The sequence below is a fragment of the Oncorhynchus mykiss genome, chromosome 1 (genome assembly GCF_013265735.2).
Source record: "Oncorhynchus mykiss isolate Arlee chromosome 1, USDA_OmykA_1.1, whole genome shotgun sequence".
In the NCBI taxonomy this organism is placed as follows: Eukaryota; Metazoa; Chordata; class Actinopteri; order Salmoniformes; family Salmonidae; genus Oncorhynchus; species Oncorhynchus mykiss.
This window is the reverse complement of record NC_048565.1, coordinates 54,351,287-54,371,458: the sequence shown is the minus strand read 5'-3', so window position 1 is coordinate 54,371,458 and position 20,172 is coordinate 54,351,287. Positions and strand designations below refer to the sequence as shown.

Below are 20,172 nucleotides of genomic sequence, written 5' to 3'. Positions count from 1 at the left end.
TCCAATCCCTCTGTGCTGAATGACTACCGCCCTGTCGCCTTGACATTCTTAGTAATGTAATGCCTTGAGAAAATTGTGAAAAGTCATATTCTCAGTGTCACCCAGAAGCTTTTCGACCCATTTCAGTTTGCCTATCAGCCTAGCAGAGGAGTTGATGATGCCATTCTTAACCTCCTTAACATGGTCTATAGACATCTAGAGGGTGCTAAATCCCATGTCAGAGTTCTGTTTGTTGACTTTCCTTCTGCCTTCAACACAATCCATCCAGCCTTACATTCTGGCACAGAGACTCATATGGGACTTCTCGTTAGATGAGGGGCTGGTTTTGAGGCTGTTGGACTTCCTGAGCCAACGCACACAGCGAGTCAAAATAGGTCCCCATGTATCTGATATACGCAAAACCAACACAGGCTTTTGTTTATTTTTTGATTCAACATGTTTTTTTAAAATCACGTGTTTGAAAGGGGAAAATGACCAGTTCCCTGAGGTCCTGGTCTTTGGGTTCTTATACAGTGATACTATGTTCAGTCTGCTTATAGAACGGAAAATATATGTTAATAAGGGATGACAGTTACCTCAAATGGATTGTGATTTATGTATTGCTGATTTCATTTTGTGTTTTTGTTTTGATACAAATGTCACTAGATTGGGATCCTGGAGTGAGAATTCTAGTTAGTGGGCTAACTTCATGATCTGGTAACTCTTCTGTTAAGGGTTGCGTCAATCGAATCTGGTATCAGGATAAATATGACATTGAGTCACCGATTGTATACTATGTACTTTTTATTAGATAAGCAATAAGTGGTAAATGCAATTTTCGTATATACTGGTTCGCAGTAACACCACGCAGGGTAGAACAGAGAACTGACTTGTTCCTGACAAAGTTATTATAATATACTCTGACAGAAGTAGTTCCTGCTTCCGAGCTAGCCTGTCAGAGTAGACTGGGCGTGGTATAAACTCACCCAGCCTATCGTTGATTGTTGGCGCACGAGCTGGTCCCAGCCCCCTAGGCGCTTCAGCGGTCAGTCGTTGTAGTTGTGTAGAATATACAGTTATCACACACCTGGCTCCTGTTATCTAACAAAATACAGTTTGTTCCCTACCCTACATTCTGTATGTGCCACCAACAATTCATGAAGCCACAGCCTTTCCGCTAGTCACACCATAAGTTGCAAAATGTTGCTTTTAACATACACAGACACCCTCATGATAGGCCAAGCATATTTTCAATCCTCACACTTCCGAGAGGTTGCCAGTAGAAAAAGGGAGTATGGACTAATTTAGAAAATGTTTTTTAGCAGTAACATTATGTTATGCTTTTTGACATTTGTCTTAGAGATGTTATTAAGAAAAGGTTAATGTAATACTTCGTCATATAGTCAATGTTTGTATGAATTTCCTGAAACAGAAATGGAATTAACTTAACTGTTGTTATGATCTGTGCTTTGTTGAGGTTATCATGGAAAGTGACGTCAGATAATGTCTTGGTGCATGGTAGTAATAATTTGATCATAGACAGTGTGTGTAAACCTCAAACCCCTCCCTAAGCGGCTGAATAAAGAGCGACAAAGGCGTGCAATACGACAGTGACTTTTAGCACTTCTGAGTCTACACACTGCCAACACTTTGGACTAAGTATGCATTGAGATACTGATATTTCATTACCAGGCCACTTCTGACAGAAAAACAGGGACAAGGGGGTGCTGTGATGAGAATAGTTATTACTGGTACTTAAAGGTTTCGTTTATAAATGTACATTTTAATAGGGATGCTAAGTTGTTAAGTTTCAATTTGAGTTAAAGTAATCACTAAGGACTGTTATTCTGAATTTGGGTTGGATAATTTATAAAATGTTTTAGTTATGATTTGGATATAGCAAGAGAGAGTTGTTTTTGAACAGGTGAGGGTTGGGGGCATTGTTTACAGTGCCTTGCGAAAGTATTCGGCCCCCTTGAACTTTGCGACCTTTTGCCACATTTCAGGCTTCAAACATAAAGATATAAAACTGTATTTTTTTGTGAAGAATCAACAACAAGTGGGACACAATCATGAAGTGGAACGACATTTATTGGATATTTCAAACTTTTTTAACAAATCAAAAACTGAAAAATTGGGCACTGTAAATGTATTAGGCCTAGGGAAGCTCTGGAGACCTTGTCTCTAAATATCCTTTGACAGGGAGGTTGTTAGAACTTACAGGATGATACTTTGGCTTAACTTCAAGGTTTTTGTTTTTGGTTTGTTTTTTGTTTCTTTATTATGTCATTAGAATTTTAATGTTAAATTGTATTGATAAATAGAGATGATATTATATAATTCATTTCATATAAGGTTTATAGTCTGTGTTTTGCGATAACACCCAATGATGGAGATCAAATCAAATTTTATTTGTCACATACACATGGTTAGCAGATGTTAATGCGAGTGTAGCGAAATGCTTGTGCTTCTAGTTCCGACAATGCAGTAATAACCAACGAGTAATCTAACCTAACAATTCCAAAACTACTCTCTTGTACACAGTGTAAGGGGATAAAGAATATGTACATAAGGATATATGAATGAGTGATGGTACAGAGCAGCATAGGCAAGATACAGTAGATGGTATCGAGTACAGTATATACATATGAGATGAGTATGTAAACAAAGTGGCATAGTTAAAGTGGCTAGTGATGTATTACATAAGAATACAGTCGATGATATAGAGTACAGTATATACGTATGCATATGAGATGAATAATGTAGGGTAAGTAACATTATATAAGGTAGCATTGTTTAAAGTGGCTAGTGATATATTTACATCATTTCCCATCAATTCCCATTATTAAAGTGGCTGGAGTTGAGTCAGTGTCAGTGTGTTGGCAGCAGCCACTCAATGTTAGTGGTGGCTGTTTAACAGTCTGATGGCCTTGAGATAGAAGCTGTTTTTCAGTCTCTCGGTCCCAGCTTTGATGCACCTGTACTGACCTCGCCTTCTGGATGATAGCGGGTGAACAGGCAGTGGCTCGGGTGGTTGATGTCCTTGATGATCTTTATGGCCTTCCTGTGACATTGGGTGGTGTAGGTGTCCTGGAGGGCAGGTAGTTTGCCCCCGGTGATGCGTTGTGCAGACCTCACTACCCTCTGGAGAGCCTTACGGTTGAGGGCGGAGCAGTTGCCGTACCAGGCGTTGATACAGCCCGACAGGATGCTCTCGATTGTGCATCTGTAGAAGTTCGTGAGTGCTTTTGGTGACAAGCCGGATTTCTTCAGCCTCCTGAGGTTGAAGAGGCGCTGCTGCGCCTTCTTCACAATGCTGTCTGTGTGAGTGGACCAATTCAGTTTGTCTGTGATGTGTATGCCGAGGAACTTAAAACTTGCTACCCTCTCCACTACTGTTCCATCGATGTGGATAGGGGGGTGTTCCCTCTGCTGTTTCCTGAAGTCCACAATCATCTCCTTAGTTTTGTTGACGTTGAGTGTGAGGTTATTTTCCTGACACCACACTCCGAGGGCCCTCACCTCCTCCCTGTAGGCCGTCTCGTCGTTGCTGGTAATCAAGCCTACCACTGTTGTGTCGTCCGCAAACTTGATGATTGAGTTGGAGGCGTGCGTGGCCACGCAGTCGTGGGTGAACAGGGAGTACAGGAGAGGGCTGGCATGGAGACCAGCATAACATGGGCATAGAATGTAACGGATGGACATTTTTTCATCCCAGTTTTACTTACATTAAGAGTAGTGGGAAGTTAGTAAACATGTATTTCTTTAAAAATGTATTTTCTCTTTTCTTGTTAAATCAATATGTTTTTAGGTTTTGTGGAACATAAGAGTGGTTTTTGTTCCCAAGGAGGGATTGATGTATATTGACTAAATTGATTTGAGAATGTTTTAGTATGTTTATAACTGTGGAAGTACATTAGGAGTAGTGACTAGTGTGTTATGGGTTAGATAGAATGTGACTGTATTGGTGATCTGGGGGGGCTCATAAATTAAGGTTGTGGTAGTAGAGGGGTGTTATTTCCAGAGACTATGTATATTGTTACAGGAGACAGCTTATAGGAGAGGGAGGACAGCTGGCTGTGTAAAATATAGGGACAATTATAAGTAAATTGAACATTACACATACCCAGATTATGGTGAGAGTAAAAGATATAGTGGTGGTATTTTAGACATTGTGGTAAACGTTTAAGAGACTTGTGACTTAGAGTTTTGTTAGGTTGGATATTCTTCCAACTCATTGGTATTTTTCGTAATTTTTAACAGCTGGAAGACACTTGACAGATTACATGCAGTAGTTATACTTATGACAGTTGCTGTAGGGACTGTAATTAAAGAAGGCTATAGTTATGTGCAAATGTATCTGTAGCAGGAGGTGAGGTGTTTGAGACAGAATGTTTACATAAGGCTGTTTTTTAAAATATTAACGAATAAGTGATCTTGCCATAAGAAGAGAGTCTATGTTGTCAGGAAATGACCCATGTGTTGCAGTGTGTATGTCCTCAGGTGAAAGCAGCACATAAGGAGCCAGAGATAACTAAGGGCATGGGCTGAATTCTGGAGATTGAGTGTACATCAAGATACACCAGGAGGGGGTGTTGGGACAGAGTTGGTCTGGTCCACTCACAGTACTCCATACAGCACCTGCAGCGTAAAGATTGGCATCTCTCTTTTCAGTGGGTGCATAGTTCTCACGTGAAATAAGGTCCAGCTGCATAATGGGTGAGCTTGAAGACATGACAGAGGAAGCGGAGCCAAAGAGAGAGACTAGATTCCACTGTAAGACATGCAGATGGGTTGGGTCTGGGAGCTACTTTAACATCATAGTTGGGATAGCTGCTTTATTGGTTAATGCATCATATGAAAGAGGATACATGTTTGGGTAATTGTACTCTAAACAACATGTTGAAGGCATTGATGTGAAAGCATATACAGTGCTGAGTTACCTCAAGAGGATGTAATGATAATTAGGGATATGCACTTGCATATTATGTGACATGCCTATCAGTTGAAATGGGGGAGATGGGGAACAAATTGAAAATGACATGACTTGGGAACACCTCTCGGAACCTGGGGCCGAAAGGGGAAGACTGGGCAAAAGCAAGAGGAAACTTCTTTAGGGCTTTTATTTTTGTGGAGTCCAGCAGAAAAGTATCCTGGAGGCATAGAGTCAGGTGAAGATAGAGTGGGAATTGTCATGGTCTCAGACTTTGGTATTCATGCATATATACTTATGCATAACTTACATTGCTAATACTGTTGTTTTGTGTTAGTCTTATGCTATCACTCTCTTAGGAGCCAGAAGGAGAAAGTGGAGAAACTAAAAGCAGCTCAGCTGAAAGGAAGGAAGTCACCAGCTTCAGCTGGAATGTCATTTTGTTGTGTGATCAGAGATGGAAATAAGATGGTGTATTGTGTAATCATAGAACAGAGGCCATAAGTCTCTGTTTGAAAACCTCACAGAAAGCAGGAAAAAACCTGAACCAGGACAAGAGGTTCCACGTCCGGTTATCCCAGGGGACCAGGAATACATCTGAGTGTTCCGGAGGAAGTGGAACAAGCCAAGGCAAGAGGGTCCCTATGAAGTGGTCCTAGCAACACCAACAGTCATCCGTCGGGGAGAAGGAGGCGACCACGAGCCACGAGGACGCAGAATTTTCAGCTTAGTGAGAGGCGGTCCTTGTTGACGAACTAATGAAAACAGCAGGTAGCCCCAGAGTCTATGAAAGCCGGAATGTCCAACTGCCCATTGTCCCTCCGCAGGTTGGCTGGAAGCATGGTGAATACCCTGCCGGCCGCGGGAGACTGTATCTGACTCGCCAATATTCTCCCGTTTACTGCGAAGTCATCCCGTTTCCAGTCAGCTCGGGACCGGAGGCACGGAAATGTCCAGACTGTCCACAGTAAAGACAACGTTGCTCGTTAATCCTGCGCCTTCTCTCCAGAGTGAAAAGCCTGGTGCTTCCCAATTGCATTGGCTCCTCTGTAGGATATGAAGGGGAACCAGAGCTGAATTGAGAATTCTGACGGGGTACAGAACAAGCAGGCGCAGCATAGGGCAGTGGGACACCCGAATAATCGACTCCCTCAGTGGCACCCAAAACACTGGAGACCACTCGGAATCCCACCGTCCTCTCATGACGACGTTCCCGGAGCCAGTTGTGAATCCAGGTGGCCAGAACGATGAGCTCATCCAGAGTGTCAGGGTTGTCCCGGGAAGCCAGTTCATCCTTGAGAACCTCGCTGAGTCCGTTCAGAAAGGCTGAGTGAAGTGCCTCAACCGCTCTCAGCGGCGAGCATCCGAAAGTCATTGCCGTAATCCGCTACGCTCTGGCTGCCATGCCGGAGTGCAATGAGTCTTTGATCAGCGTTCCTGCCACTGATGTGGTGATCAACAACCCTCCTCATCTCCTGTGTGAAGCTTTGCCAATTAAAACAAATGTCTGATTGCTGCTCCCATATGGCCGTGGCCCATGCCAGAGCCTGTCCTGAGAGCAAGGAGATGACGTATGCCACTCTGGAATGCTCGGTGGGAATTGTCCATTGGTGTATGGTGGAGGTTCTGTAAACCACTCCACTTTTTCTTTACCTGTTTTTTCATCATCCCTTTTCAATGTTTCTCTTGCTGTTTTCATGCTCTTCAGCAATCCTTCTCCTTCTGCTTTAAACATTTTCAGCACTTCGTTCTCTCTTTCTCTTTTATTTCTCCTTTTCTTCCCCGTGTCGCTTGTTTTGTGTTTTTTTTAATCAGGGTTTCCATTTCCTCACACACTGAGATGTCCAACGTTCCCTCCGCTGGCCATTTGGTGCTCATTTTCCTTATGCGTTCCTCCCATTTCTTAGACATTTTTGTTATTTCTTCATTGCATAGGGGATGCCTAGCCCCCAGAATTCCTATCGGCGTTTTACTCATTTTTGCCGTCTGTTATTCTGTTATTTTATTTATCATTTTTTACCTGTCTTATTGCTACTGATATCCTTGCTTCCATTTTTTCATGTATTGTCTAGTTATTCCTTTAGCTTCCTACAACATCTACATTATTTTTATTGTCTTAGTTTTTAATTGTGCTATTCACCTAATTAAAACCACTCTCTTTCTCTTTTGCCAAGTATCTCCCAGTTAGTCCAGGACTATATCTTCCTAATGGTCCGTTAAGCCATGGATAGCTCAACCACACCCTGTTTCCTACCACTGATATCCACGTTACTTTAACATCTCTAACAAATGCGCTTGGTTGATGTATTATTACTCCTGTCTCCACGTGTCTATAATCATTCTCTCTTCGTATGTATAGTTCTACTTCAATTGTTATTATAACTATGTTTCCCTCTACTGTATATTATTCTACCTTACAGCTGTGTATAAAGGTCTAATATATCTTACCGCCTATGTATAAAGGTTTTATATATCTTGGCAATCGCTGATATTTTCTATGCACATGCTCATGTGACATACTCGTTCTTTCAAACTTCTAGTATTATGCGCTTCCACTAATCATTTATATATAATTTACACTGCCCTCTCCTAGTGCGGGATCAGATGCGTCTTTCCTACCAGGCCACAATTAAGTGACGTCCCAGGAAAGGTGTGCAATCTCCTCCCCACCTAAGGAAAGGCAACTTCCACACTCACTTTCACACTTTTACGCACGTTTTTTCCTAAAACGACCTGTAAATTCAGCCCTTCAGCCCCTCACTCACCCAAGCAGACCTTCGCTAAATCGAGTCGAAGCGGTATTGTGAGATTCCTACCTATTTGTGCTGACAGAGTAGATAGACCACTATTGTTTTCACTATATATTTTACCTCTTGGGCATGTCATTCGAAAACATAATGTTAACTTTCACTGCTATGCGGATGACACAGCTGTACATTTCAATGAAACATGGTGAAGCCCCAAAATTGCCCTCGCTAGAAGCATGTGTTTCAGACATAAGGAAGTGGATTTCTACTTTTAAACTCGGACAAAACAGAGATGCTTGTTCTAGGTCCCAAGAAACAAAGAGATCTTCTGTTGAATCTGACAATTAATCTTAATGGTTGTACAGTCGCCTCAAATAAAACTGTGAAGGACCTCGGCGTTACTCTGGACCCTGATCTCTCTTTTGAAGAACATATCAAGACCATTTCAAGGACAGCTTTTTTCCATCTACGTAACATTGCAAAAATCAGAAACTTTCTGTCCAAAAATGATGCAGAAAAATGAATTCATGCTTTTGTCACTTCTAGGTTAGACTACTGCGATGCTCTACTTTCCGGCTACCCGGATAAAGCACTAAATAAACTTCAGTTAGTGCTAAATACGGCTGCTAGAATCTTGACTAGAACCAAAAAATGTGATCATATTACTCCAGTGCTAACCTCCCTACACTGGCTTCCTGTCAAAGCAAGGGCTGATTTCAAGGTTTTACTGCTAACCTACAAAGCATTACATGGGCTTGCTCCTACCTATCTCTCTGATTTGGTCCTGCCGTACAGGTCACAAGACGCAGGCCTCCTAATTGTCCCTAGAATTTCTAAGCAAACAGCTGGAGGCAGGGCTTTCTCCTATAGAGCTCCATTTTTATGGAACGGTCTGCATACCTATGTCAGAGACGCAAACTCGGTCTCAACCTTTAAGTCTTTACTGAAGACTCATCTCTTCAGTGGGTCATATGATTGAGTGTAGTCTGGCCCAGGAGTGGGAAGGTGAACGGAAAGGCTCTGGAGCAACGAACCGCCCTTGCTGTCTCTGCCTGGCCGGTTCCCCTCTTTCCACTGGGATTCTCTGCCTCTAACCCTATTACAGGGGCTGAGTCACTGGCTTACTGGTGCTCTCTCATACCGTCCCTGGGAGGGGTGCATCACCTGAGTGGGTTGAGTCACTGATGTGATCATCCTGTCTGGGTTGGGTTGGCACCCTCCTCTTGGGTTGTGCCGTGGCGGAGATCTTTGTGGGCTATACTCAGCCTTGCCTCAGGATGTTAAGTTGGTGGTTGAAGATATCCCTCTAGTGGTGTGGGGGCTGTGCTTTGGCAAAGTGGGTGGGGTTATATCCTTCCTGTTTGGCCCTGTCCGGGCGTGTCCTCGGATGGGGCCACAGTGTCTCCTGACCCCTCCTGTCTCAGCCTCCAGTATTTATGCTGCAGTAGTTTATGTGTCGGGGGGCTAGGGTCAGTTTGTTATATCTGGAGTACTTCTCCTGTCCTATTCGGTGTCCTGTGTGAATTTAAGTGTGCTCTCTCTAATTCTCTCTTTCTCTCTTTCTTTCTCTCCCTTGGAGGACCTGAGCCCTAGGACCATGCCTCAGGACTACCTGACATGATGACTCCTTGCTGTCCCCAGTCCACCTGGCCGTGCTGCTGCTTCAGTTTCAACTGTTCTGCCTTATTATTATTGGACCATGCTGGTCATTTATGAACATTTGAGCATCTTGGCCTTGTTCTGTTATAATCTCCACCCGGCACAGCCAGAAGAGGACTGGCCACCCCACATAGCCTGGTTCCTCTCTACGTTTCTTCCTAGGTTTTGGCCTTTCTAGGGAGTTTTTCCTAGCCACCGTGCTTCTACACCTGCATTGCTTGCTGTTTGGGGCTGGGTTTCTGTACAGCACTTTGAGATATCAGCTGATGTACGAAGGGCTATTGCGAAAGTATTCGGCCCCCTTGAACTTTGCAACCTTTTGCCACATTTCAGGCTTCAAACATAAAGATATAAAACTGTATTTTTTTGTGAAGAATCAACAACAAGTGGGACACAATCATGAAGTGGAACAACATTTATTGGATATTTCAAACTTTTTTAACAAATCAAAAACTGAAAAATTGGGCGTGCAAAATTATTCAGCCCCTTTACTTTCAGTGCAGCAAACTCTCTCCAGAAGTTCAGTGAGGATCTCTGAATGATCCAATGTTGACCTAAATGACTAATGATGATAAATACAATCCACCTGTGTGTAATCAAGTCTCCGTATAAATGCACCTGCACTGTGATAGTCTCAGAGGTCCGTTAAAAGCGCAGAGAGCATCATGAAGAACAAGGAACACACCAGGCAGGTCCGAGATACTGTTGTGAAGAAGTTTAAAGCCGGATTTGGATACAAAAAGATTTCCCAAGCTTTAAACATCCCAAGGAGCACTGTGCAAGCGATAATATTGAAATGGAAGGAGTATCAGACCACTGCAAATCTACCAAGACCTGGCCGTCCCTCTAAACTTTCAGCTCATACAAGGAGAAGACTGATCAGAGATGCAGCCAAGAGGCCCATGATCACTCTGGGTGAACTGCAGAGATCTACAGCTGAGGTGGGAGACTCTGTCCATAGGACAACAATCAGTCGTATATTGCACAAATCTGGCCTTTATGGAAGAGTGGCAAGAAGAAAGCCATTTCTTAAAGATATCCATAAAAAGTGTCGTTTAAAGTTTGCCACAAGCCACCTGGGAGACACACCAAACATGTGGAAGAAGGTGCTCTGGTCAGATGAAACCAAAATTGAACTTCTTGGCAACAATGCAAAACGTTATGTTTGGCGTAAAAGCAACACAGCTCATCACACTGAACACACCATCCCCACTGTCAAACATGGTGGTGGCAGCATCATGGTTTGGGCCTGCTTTTCTTCAGCAGGGACAGGGAAGATGGTTAAAATTGATGGGAAGATGGATGGAGCCAAATACAGGACCATTCTGGAAGAAAACCTGATGGAGTCTGAAAAAGACCTGAGACTGGGACGGAGATTTGTCTTCCAACAAGACAATGATCCAAAACATAAAGCAAAATCTACAATGGAATGGTTCAAAAATAAACATATCCAGGTGTTAGAATGGCCAAGTCAAAGTCCAGACCTGAATCCAATCGAGAATCTGTGGAAAGAACTGAAAACTGCTGTTCACAAATGCTCTCCATCCAACCTCACTGAGCTCGAGCTGTTTTGCAAGGAGGAATGGGAAAAAATGTCAGTCTCTCGATGTGCAAAACTGATAGAGACATACCCCAAGCGACTTACAGCTGTAATCGCAGCAAAAGGTGGCGCTACAAAGTATTAACTTAAGGGGGCTGAATAATTTTGCACGCCCAATTTTTCAGTTTTTGATTTGTTAAAAACGTTTGAAATATCCAATAAATGTCGTTCCACTTCATGATTGTGTCCCACTTGTTGTTGATTCTTCACAAAAAAATACAGTTTTATATCTTTATGTTTGAAGCCTGAAATGTGGCAAAAGGTCGCAAAGTTCAAGGGGGCCGAATACTTTCGCAAGGCACTGTATAACTTACTTTTTCCGACATAACATAGGTACAGCAGGTTGGTCACTTTTGAATGCTGGCGGTGCTTTCACTCTAATGGTAGCAGTACAGTATTTAAAACTGTATTAAAATCCCCCACCATAATAATAGTCTAGTGTTGCTTGTAGTGTTGATAAATTCTTATATATATTTTCAAAGCTTGGATCATCATTATTTGGACCATATAGCCATATCTGTTTATTGTCCAATAACATATTTAAAATAATCCATCTACCTTGATCTGTTTGGACAATTTGCACATTTGGATCAAAATTACTGTTAATTAATATCATCACCCCTTTTGAATTTCTTTGCCCATGGGAGAAATAGTTATTTTTCCACAAAACTTCATCTAAAATTGTTGAATGAGTTTTCTGTAAACAATAGATATTATATTCCTTCTCTTTTAGCCAGGTAAATACTGATCGTCTTTTCTTGTTATCTGCTAAGCCATTACAATTGTAACTGGCTATACTTATTTCACCAATTATCATAATGAGACACAAGTTTCAATTCTATTTGATGATACTATATGTTTGTAAATGTATAATTAAAAAGGAACATGATGATTGAGGGTCTATATAGCTGTACCATGATATTTGCATTGCTACTAAGTAAACCTCCATTTGGTCCCTACTATTCCACCCGCTAAAACCCCTCCTCATCCCGAGTTGGGTTGTCATTCTAATGCCTGGAAGACCACCCCTGACCCCCCGGATCCCATGGCCCCGAAATGTTCGCAGATTTTACCTTTAGCTCAATTCAGGTAAGCATTATTTGCCCGTTGTTCATATTGTGTGTGTGTGCGTAAATTGCTTCTGTGTGTGTTTGTCTGTTCAGAATACGCCATATTGCTACGGCACTGATACTATCCCGTCTCTGTAATAATAGAGGAGATCCAGGAAACCAGAACTTCAGACAGCAAGGAAGAGAGGGGAGCTGTCTGGACAGAGCGAGTATGTAGAGAGAGGGGAGGCCCACACAAAACAAATATCACATATTCCTCTCAAGCCAGAGGAAGTAGTTCTTGGTAATCATTACCTCTCAAAAAAAGAATGATGCCACTTCTGACATGTCCTGTGTGTATAAATTGTTAGACCCTGATATGTTCACATCACTGAAAGCAATCATACAGGCCACACTGACAATCCCAGTTACCAGCTGTGAGAGATCTTCAGTGCATTAAGATGTCTACAAACCTGACTTAGGAGCCCAATGACCCAAGATAGAATGCATCATGACAATTGACAAAGATATACATACTCACACACTTGGGAAAGAGTGTAGACAAGTTTACACCTACATTTTCATTTTGTTTAATTACTAATCTTTATATACAGACTAACATCCTAGTTGTGTGTAATATAACTCGCAAACATTGTGAATATTTATCAAAAAGAAAGGACCAAGGCACTCTTCATATAATTAATTAAAATGCCTTTATTTGTATGGCATGTTCAATAGAAACCAGGTTTTAAAAATCCGACGTGTTTCGGCTGCATGACCTTCGTCAAGGAGTACAAAGAAATAATACAATGTCCTCTTTTGAACAGCTTTTCCAATTAGCCCTAATTTGAAGAGGGAGTGGTTACAAAATTGATTGGACACACCTAGTAAGCAATACTATACACATTAAAAAGTGAAATACTGTAGCTATGTTATCATAAAAATATAACTCCAAGCTAGAGGTATCAGAACACTTAGAAAGGTAGTTCTAACCTAAAATATGACTGGGAGAAGTGTCAAGAATAAGAAAGCTGTCACGACTTCTGCCGAAGTCGTTGCCTCTCCTTGTTCGGGCGGTCTTCTAGCCGTCATTGATCCATTTTTAATTTTACATTGGTTTTGTCTTGTCTTCCCACACACCTGTTTTCAATCCCATTCATTACCTGTTGTGTATTTAACCCTCTGTTTCCCCTCATGTCTCTGTCAGAGATTGTTTATTGTCAGTGTAGTGTTTTTTTGTATAGGTGCGCGACGGGTCTTCGTACCCATATTTGTTTATATTCATTTTTCTTATTAGTGTTATGGAGCATGTTACTTGGACATTTATTAAAAGACTCCATTTTACACTCCGTTTGACTCTCCTGCGCCTGATTTCCCTGCCACCTATACACATATTTCTGACAAAAGCAATATATTCCATAGAACACAGCAAAACATGAACAACAAGTCTAAACATAGCTGAGGGCAATTGAGCAAAAAAAATTCCACTAGATGACAGCAAATGGACCAATCACAACCCTACAGGAAGGGGGAGAAATCCATATCTTCATTTAAACCAGGGTATTTAGTGGCCTGTAGTTTGTAAATCCAAAAAAGTTCCCTTTGGTTTAACTGTTTAAGACGGTCCCCTTTTCTATTAGAGGCCGGAATTTGATCAATACCCATAGCTTGTAGGGAGGCAGGGTTGCCATGGTGTTAGGACTTGTAGTGCCTTGCCATGGGGTAGTCTTCATTGCCTACCCGTATGGCGTACTTGTGTTCCGCTAAGCGGTCTTGAAGGCGTCTCTTTAACGTAGAACACCTTGCACTGTGGACATTCCAATCTATAGATGACATGAGTGGTTTTGCAGTTAATGAAATGCTTGATGTAGGAGCAGGAACAGGGCTAACTGGACTGCCGAGGCGCACTATAGGCCTGGTGCCGGCACTGTTGGTACCGGGCTGGGGACACGCACCTCAGGGCGAGTGCGGGGAGGAGGAACAGGACGTACTGGACTGGAGGCGTACTGGAAGTCTGGAGTGTAGAGCTGACACAACCCATCCTGGCTGGATGTTTATTTTTGCCCTGCAAATGCAGAGCGCTAGCACAGAACGTACTGGACTGTGTAGACTCACTGGAGACACAGTACGCAAAGCCGGCGCAGAATATCCTGGTCCAAGGAGGTACACTGGAGACCAGGAGCGCTGAGCAGACACCCTCCTTCCTGGCTGGATGCCCATTCTAGCCTGGCCAATGTGAGGAGCTGGAATAGAGCACACCGGGCGCTACACCGCATAACACGGTGCCTGACCAGTAACATAAGCATGAGGAGTTGGCTCAGGTCTCGGAGTTGACTCACGCAATCTCCTCGTGTGCCACCCCCCCAAAAAATATTGGGGCTGCCTCTCAGGCTTCCGTGCTAGCCGTGAACTCTCATATCGTCTCCGTTCCTCCTGTGCTATCTCCACCTGCAGTGTGATAAGAGTACATAACTCTTTTAATGAGAAGAAAGAACACTGAACGAAACAACAAAAACGAACCGTGACGCTATGTGACTAGTGCAAACAGGCAACTAAACATAGAATAACAACCCACAATCTATCCAAGGAATATGGCTACCTAAAAATGGTCCCCAATCAGAGACAACGATAAACAGCTGCCTCAAATTGAGAACCAATCTAGGCAACCATAGACATAAAAACACCTAGACTAGGCAACCCCATAAACATACGAAAACCCCTAGACAATTCAAAAACTAAACAAACCACCCATGTCACACCCTGACCTAACCAAAACAATAAAGAAAACAAAGATAACTAAGGTCAGGGCGTGACAGGTAGTGTACATAGGTAGACGTAAAGTGACTATGATAAATGCATAGCATAAGAGTTTATATGATATTGTGACCAACTGTTTGAGATTTTTTTTTATATGTAAATATGGTCACTGCAGCCAACGTGAGTAAAACATTTAAACGTGATAAGCCTCGCAAGGTGGCAGGCCCAGATGGCATCCCCATCCGCGTCCTCAAAGCATGCGCAAGAGGGCCACCATTGTTCCTGTTCCCAAGAAAGCTAATGTAACTGAGCTAAATGACTACCGCCCCATAGCACTCACTTCCGTCATCATGAAGTGCTTTGAGAGACTAGTCAAGGACCATATCACCTCCACCCTACCTGACACCCTAGACCCACTCCAATTTGCTTACCGCCCCAATAGGTCCACAGACAACGCAATCACACTGCACACTGCCCTAACCCATCTGGACAAGAGGAATGCCTATGTAAGAAAAATGTTCCTCGACTACAGCTCAGCATTTAACACACTAGTACCCTCCAAACTCGTCATTTATATCTCGAGACCCTGGGTCTCGACCCCGCCCTGTACAACTGGGTCCTGGACTTCCTGACGGGCCGACCCCAGGTGGTGAGGGTAGGTAACAACATTTCCAACCCGCTGATCCTCAACACTGGGGCCCCACAAGGGTGCATTCTCAGCCCTCTCCTGTACTCCCTGTTCACCCATGACTGCGTGGCCATGCACGCCTCCAACTCAATAATCAAGTTTGCAGACGACACTTCAGTGGTAGGCTTGATTACCAACAACGTCGAGACGGCCTACAGGGAGGAGGGGAGGGCCCTTGGAGTGTGGAGTCAGGAAAATAACCTCACACTCAATGTCAACAAAACAAAGGAGATGATTGTGGACTTCAGGAAACAGCAGAGGGAGCAGCCCCCTATCCACATCGACGGGACAGTAGTGGAGAGGGTGGAGAGTTTTAAGTTCCTCGGCGTACACATCACAGACAAACTGAAATGGTCCACCCACACAGACAGCGTGGTGAAGAAGGTGCAGCAGCACCTCTTCAACCTTAGGAGGCTGAAGAAATTCGGCTTGTCAACAAAAACACACAAACTTTTACAGATGCACAATCGAGAGCATCCTGTCAGGCTGTATCATCGCCTGGTACGGCAACTGCTCCGCCCATAACCGGAAGGCTCTCCAGAGGGTAGTGAGGTCTGCACAACGCATCACCGGGGACAAACTACCTGCCCTCCAGGACACCTACACCACCCGATGTCACAGGAAGGCCAAAAAGGCCATCAAGGACCATCAAGGCCATCAAGGACAACAACCACCCGAGCCACTGCCTGTTCACCCCGCTATCATCCAGAAGGCGAGGTCAGTGCAGGTGCATCAAAGCGGGGACCGAGAGACTGAAAAACAGCTTCTATCTCAAGGCCATCAGACTGTTAAACAGCCATCACTAACATTGAGTGGCTGCTGCCAACATACTGATTCAACTCCAGCCACTTTAATAATGGAAAAAAATGATGTAATAAATGTATCACTAGCCACTTTAAACAATGCCACTTTATATAATGTTTACAATACCCTACATTACTCATCTCATACCATCTACTGCATTTTGCCTATGCTGTTCGGCCATCACTCATTCATATATTTGTATGTACATATTCTTATTCATTTCTTTACACTTGTGTGTATAAGGTAGTTGTTGTGAAATTGTTAGGTTAGATTACTTGCTAGATATTACTGCATGGTCGGAACTAGAAGCACAATCATTTCGCTACACTCGCATTAACATCTGCTAACCATGTGTATGTGACAAATAACATTTGATTTGGATCTGTATAAGAGCCCTTTTTTTGTAAGTGATAATGTGTTATTTGTTGTAACCAACAGTCTACAAAACTATTATACAGAAATCCAAAATAAGTCTGTCAGTATAGACCTGTCTACAGCATAGTTTAGTAAACAATATGATTTCTCCAGATGTCTCTAAATCATAATTTCCCAAACTAAGTCCTTGGGACTGCAAGGGGTGCAAGTTTAGTTTTTTTGCCACAGCAACTACACAGCTGATTCAAATAATCAAGCAATCATCAAGCTTTGATTATTTGAATTAGCTGCCTAGTGCTAGGGCAAAAAAAAAAAAAAAAAATGTGCACCCCTTGAGGTCGGCAGGCCCGAGTTTGGGAAACACTACTCTAAATTATAAAATGATGTCCTGCACTGAATGGTGTAACGGGGGTCTAGACTAGAGGAACTAACTGCAATACATGAAATGCAGGCTAGAAAATACATTAAATGTATTTCAGTCATGTCTCTGTTTGAGCTGTCTTTTACATTGCCTCTTATCTTTTGATAATAAAAATGGGTTGTGTGCCTATAAAGAAGTTTTGCCTCTGGTAGTGTTCTTGTGCCAAAAGCGGTGCTTATAGTCTCCAGAAATTACCTCATTGGACAGAAAGGGGTACTCCTCCACGCAGCCTCAGCAAAATACATTTATTTCAAATGTAATTTATATAAATAATAGTACAAATAAAAAAGTAGGTTTCTTTACATTAGGATGTTTGATAATTGACTGCAAATCAAGTCATTTTAGTAAAAATTATTAAATAAATAGAGGCACCGGCAAATAACAATCTCATTCATGTTTTAGTGCATCGGTTCACTCTGTGTTCTTTGCGATCTGGGCTCTGCTCATGTGACTGTCTGTTTCCTAAACTGGGAAACAGTATACGGATAGCTAGTACAACGAATTAGCGCCATGCAAGAAATTATGTTGAAATAGCTTTTCCAGAGGATATGAATGTAATCAATCGCAAGTATACTAGATTGTTATTTGTCAATCATATTGGTAAATGCATGAATGTGTCAAAGCTAAGTGTAGCCAGTACATTTGTGCTTGCTAGCGAATCAGCTAGCTAGTCTCAGCTAGCTTTAGTTGGTCCGCCTACGATGACAAATTTCAACAGAAATACAATAAATAAAGGTAGGCTATGGCCTCTGTAGACTTTTAGCAGATTGTTTGTTAGGTATCATATGTGTATGTGTTAAAATACTTGTATAGCTAGGTAGTTATGCTAATATCCGGGACTGGCACTTAGGATTGCTAGCTACCCCCTCCTAGCTAACTTTAGCTAGGTGCTAACTTTAGCTAGGTAGCTAACTAGCAGCTTTTTTTTGTATTGGCTATTTACCAAGTTTAGCGGGTTAACATTGCTAGTTAGCCGTTTTCCTGGGTAGCCACACACGCAGAGTCTGACAAATTAGCGAACGGAAGTTATGAAAAAATATTTGCAATTCGCTGGGCTTCTGGTTGCTAGCTATCATTTTGAAAGGATTGGTTGTGTTTGTCCACCGAATATGACACGTAGTTTAGTTTTCTATCAAGTTAATATTTGCTTGCTAACTTTGTTTTTGACTACTTGGTTGATTAGCTGACCATTTTCTAGCTCGTTGGTTAGCCCAAGTTGTTTCATAACCATGTCTTGAGTTAGCTAACATTAGCAAGCTGACCGCAGCAGTTTTTACTTTCGATATTTGGAGCACGGTCGTCAATAGCTCTCTGACGGAAGGTCCTAGGATGACGGTAGAGTTTTTGTATTTTTTTAATATTTTTTTACCGATGGTCCGACTCTTTCCGAGCCAGCAAGGATGAAATATGCTGCTTTCTGGCGCTCCCGTTGGTTAGGGACCATCGTAAAAGTGCAATACCGGTGATTGCGTGTATGCATTTTTGTTGTTGCAATCACATTTATCTTCAGTGGGGTTTTAACAAAGGTTGGCATCCAATGTTTATGGTGCATTACCGCCACCAACTGTCCAAAGGTAAAACAAACAAACTCCATACAGTGATTGGGGGTGTAATCCAGATACACTTTTTTTTTTTTACAAAACTCTCTCCCATTTCTTCAATAGCTCCCTCCCCAGGCTCTTGGGCCTGAGAGGGTAGCACTGCTCGCAACAGCAGTGATAACTTGAAATCCATTAGTCCCAGGAACTGCTCGGCCACATCCACAATTATGTAAATCTTCCCTCCACTTTAGCCATTCCGTTGATCACCATTTCCATAAATATCAAAGTCCACCTTCTTTACACGTAATATCTCTGGCTCCTGCTGGTGGGAGGCCAACTCTGCAGCCTGCAGTGAATGCCTATCCAACTCCATGGAGTCCTTATAAGAATCATTCATTCCCTCAACCATTTGGATCACCTCTGCATATGAAATGCTCAGGACGGCTCTGACTTTGTCAACTTCATTCTCTTTCGACCTCGACGGGCACTCTGAAGATTTCCACCACAGCTGCAACACTTTACACGGTTTCTTCATTACATTCACCATTAACTTTTTTTCCACACCTTCCACCTGCAGACATTTTGTACATGTCCAAACATGCCACGGTACACCATTTACACTGCAAAATAAAAGCCTGGAAATAAAAGCTCTTACCAGGTTTACTCGGGTCGGGAGGGACTCCACAAAAAAAAAAAAAACAAGAATAAACACTTTTCTTTCTTGCCATCAACTCAAAAATTCATCCTACGTGCATCAACCGCTCCATGAACACTCTTCAGCACTTTGATTCCTACTTCTTCCGAGACCCCGGAAATGAATGCCTTGACAGGTGCTCTTCTCCTTAGCTCAAAGCATGACACAGCACAGCCATCCATTCGCCCAGGATTCCAAAACAAGCTTCTTCTGTTCAGCAGAAACACAAACAAATCAAGGCTAACCCAATCCTCCTGACTGCCTTTATTTCCACTTCTCTCCACCATCTTGGATACTTCCAACGAATTTGTCAATTTGGGCCCCAACCCTCCCAGAAACCAGACTCCCAACAGATATGAGGTATTCTCAACACTAGGCGTCTTCTTTCCCACCCCAACTTTGTTCCTTTCCCATTCTTCCTCATTTCCACCTCCTTCTAATTCATGTTCCACATCCTCCTTCATCCTTGTCTGTGCTCTCATCTTCTCCCGACGTGCTATTGGTTTCAGACATGTTCCTAACTTTTCCATCGGCCATGCTTCTTTCAGAGTTCTCTGCTTTCCCTGCATTCCATTATTGAGGTTTAGCCCTATATGAAGATTATACACACTGCGTAGGGCCCCCAGTCGCTGAAGGCCCCAGCATTTTATTAGTTACCGCTAACTACTAAGGGTGATATATTTGAACCATTTACAAGGATACTGTTCAAAAGCTTCCTATCAAGGTGAACTAGAGATGTAAAACCACAATGTGAAGTAACAAAAATTACTCTGGATACAATCAGTAACATGAAATGAATATCTCTGGAAGAAATAAAGACCCGCACACTGTTGAAAAATTGGATAGTTCCAAAATTGAGTCTTGAATGCAAAATAAGGATGTTCATTGAAACACGATGCCCAAAAAAACACATTGTTTTCACTTT

The 20,172-nt window shown here is 42.6% G+C and overlaps 1 protein-coding gene across 4 annotated transcripts in view; it reads left to right on the top strand.

Annotated features, from left to right (window-relative positions):
- The first annotated feature begins 17,431 nt into the window (after positions 1 to 17,431).
- Positions 17,432 to 20,172, top strand: part of LOC110525355 (activating molecule in BECN1-regulated autophagy protein 1) — a 45,978-nt gene continuing 43,237 nt past the window's right edge. For 2 of the 4 annotated variants that reach the window (XM_021605403.2, XM_021605396.2), the window contains exon 1: positions 17,450 to 17,566. In XM_021605403.2, the coding sequence (XP_021461078.2) occupies positions 17,561 to 17,566 (6 nt within the window). In that variant the 5' untranslated portion in view covers positions 17,450 to 17,560. Of the gene's footprint in view, positions 17,748 to 20,172 lie in introns of all 4 variants that reach the window. The other 2 variants (XM_021605410.2, XM_021605420.2) reach the window with 2 other exon arrangements.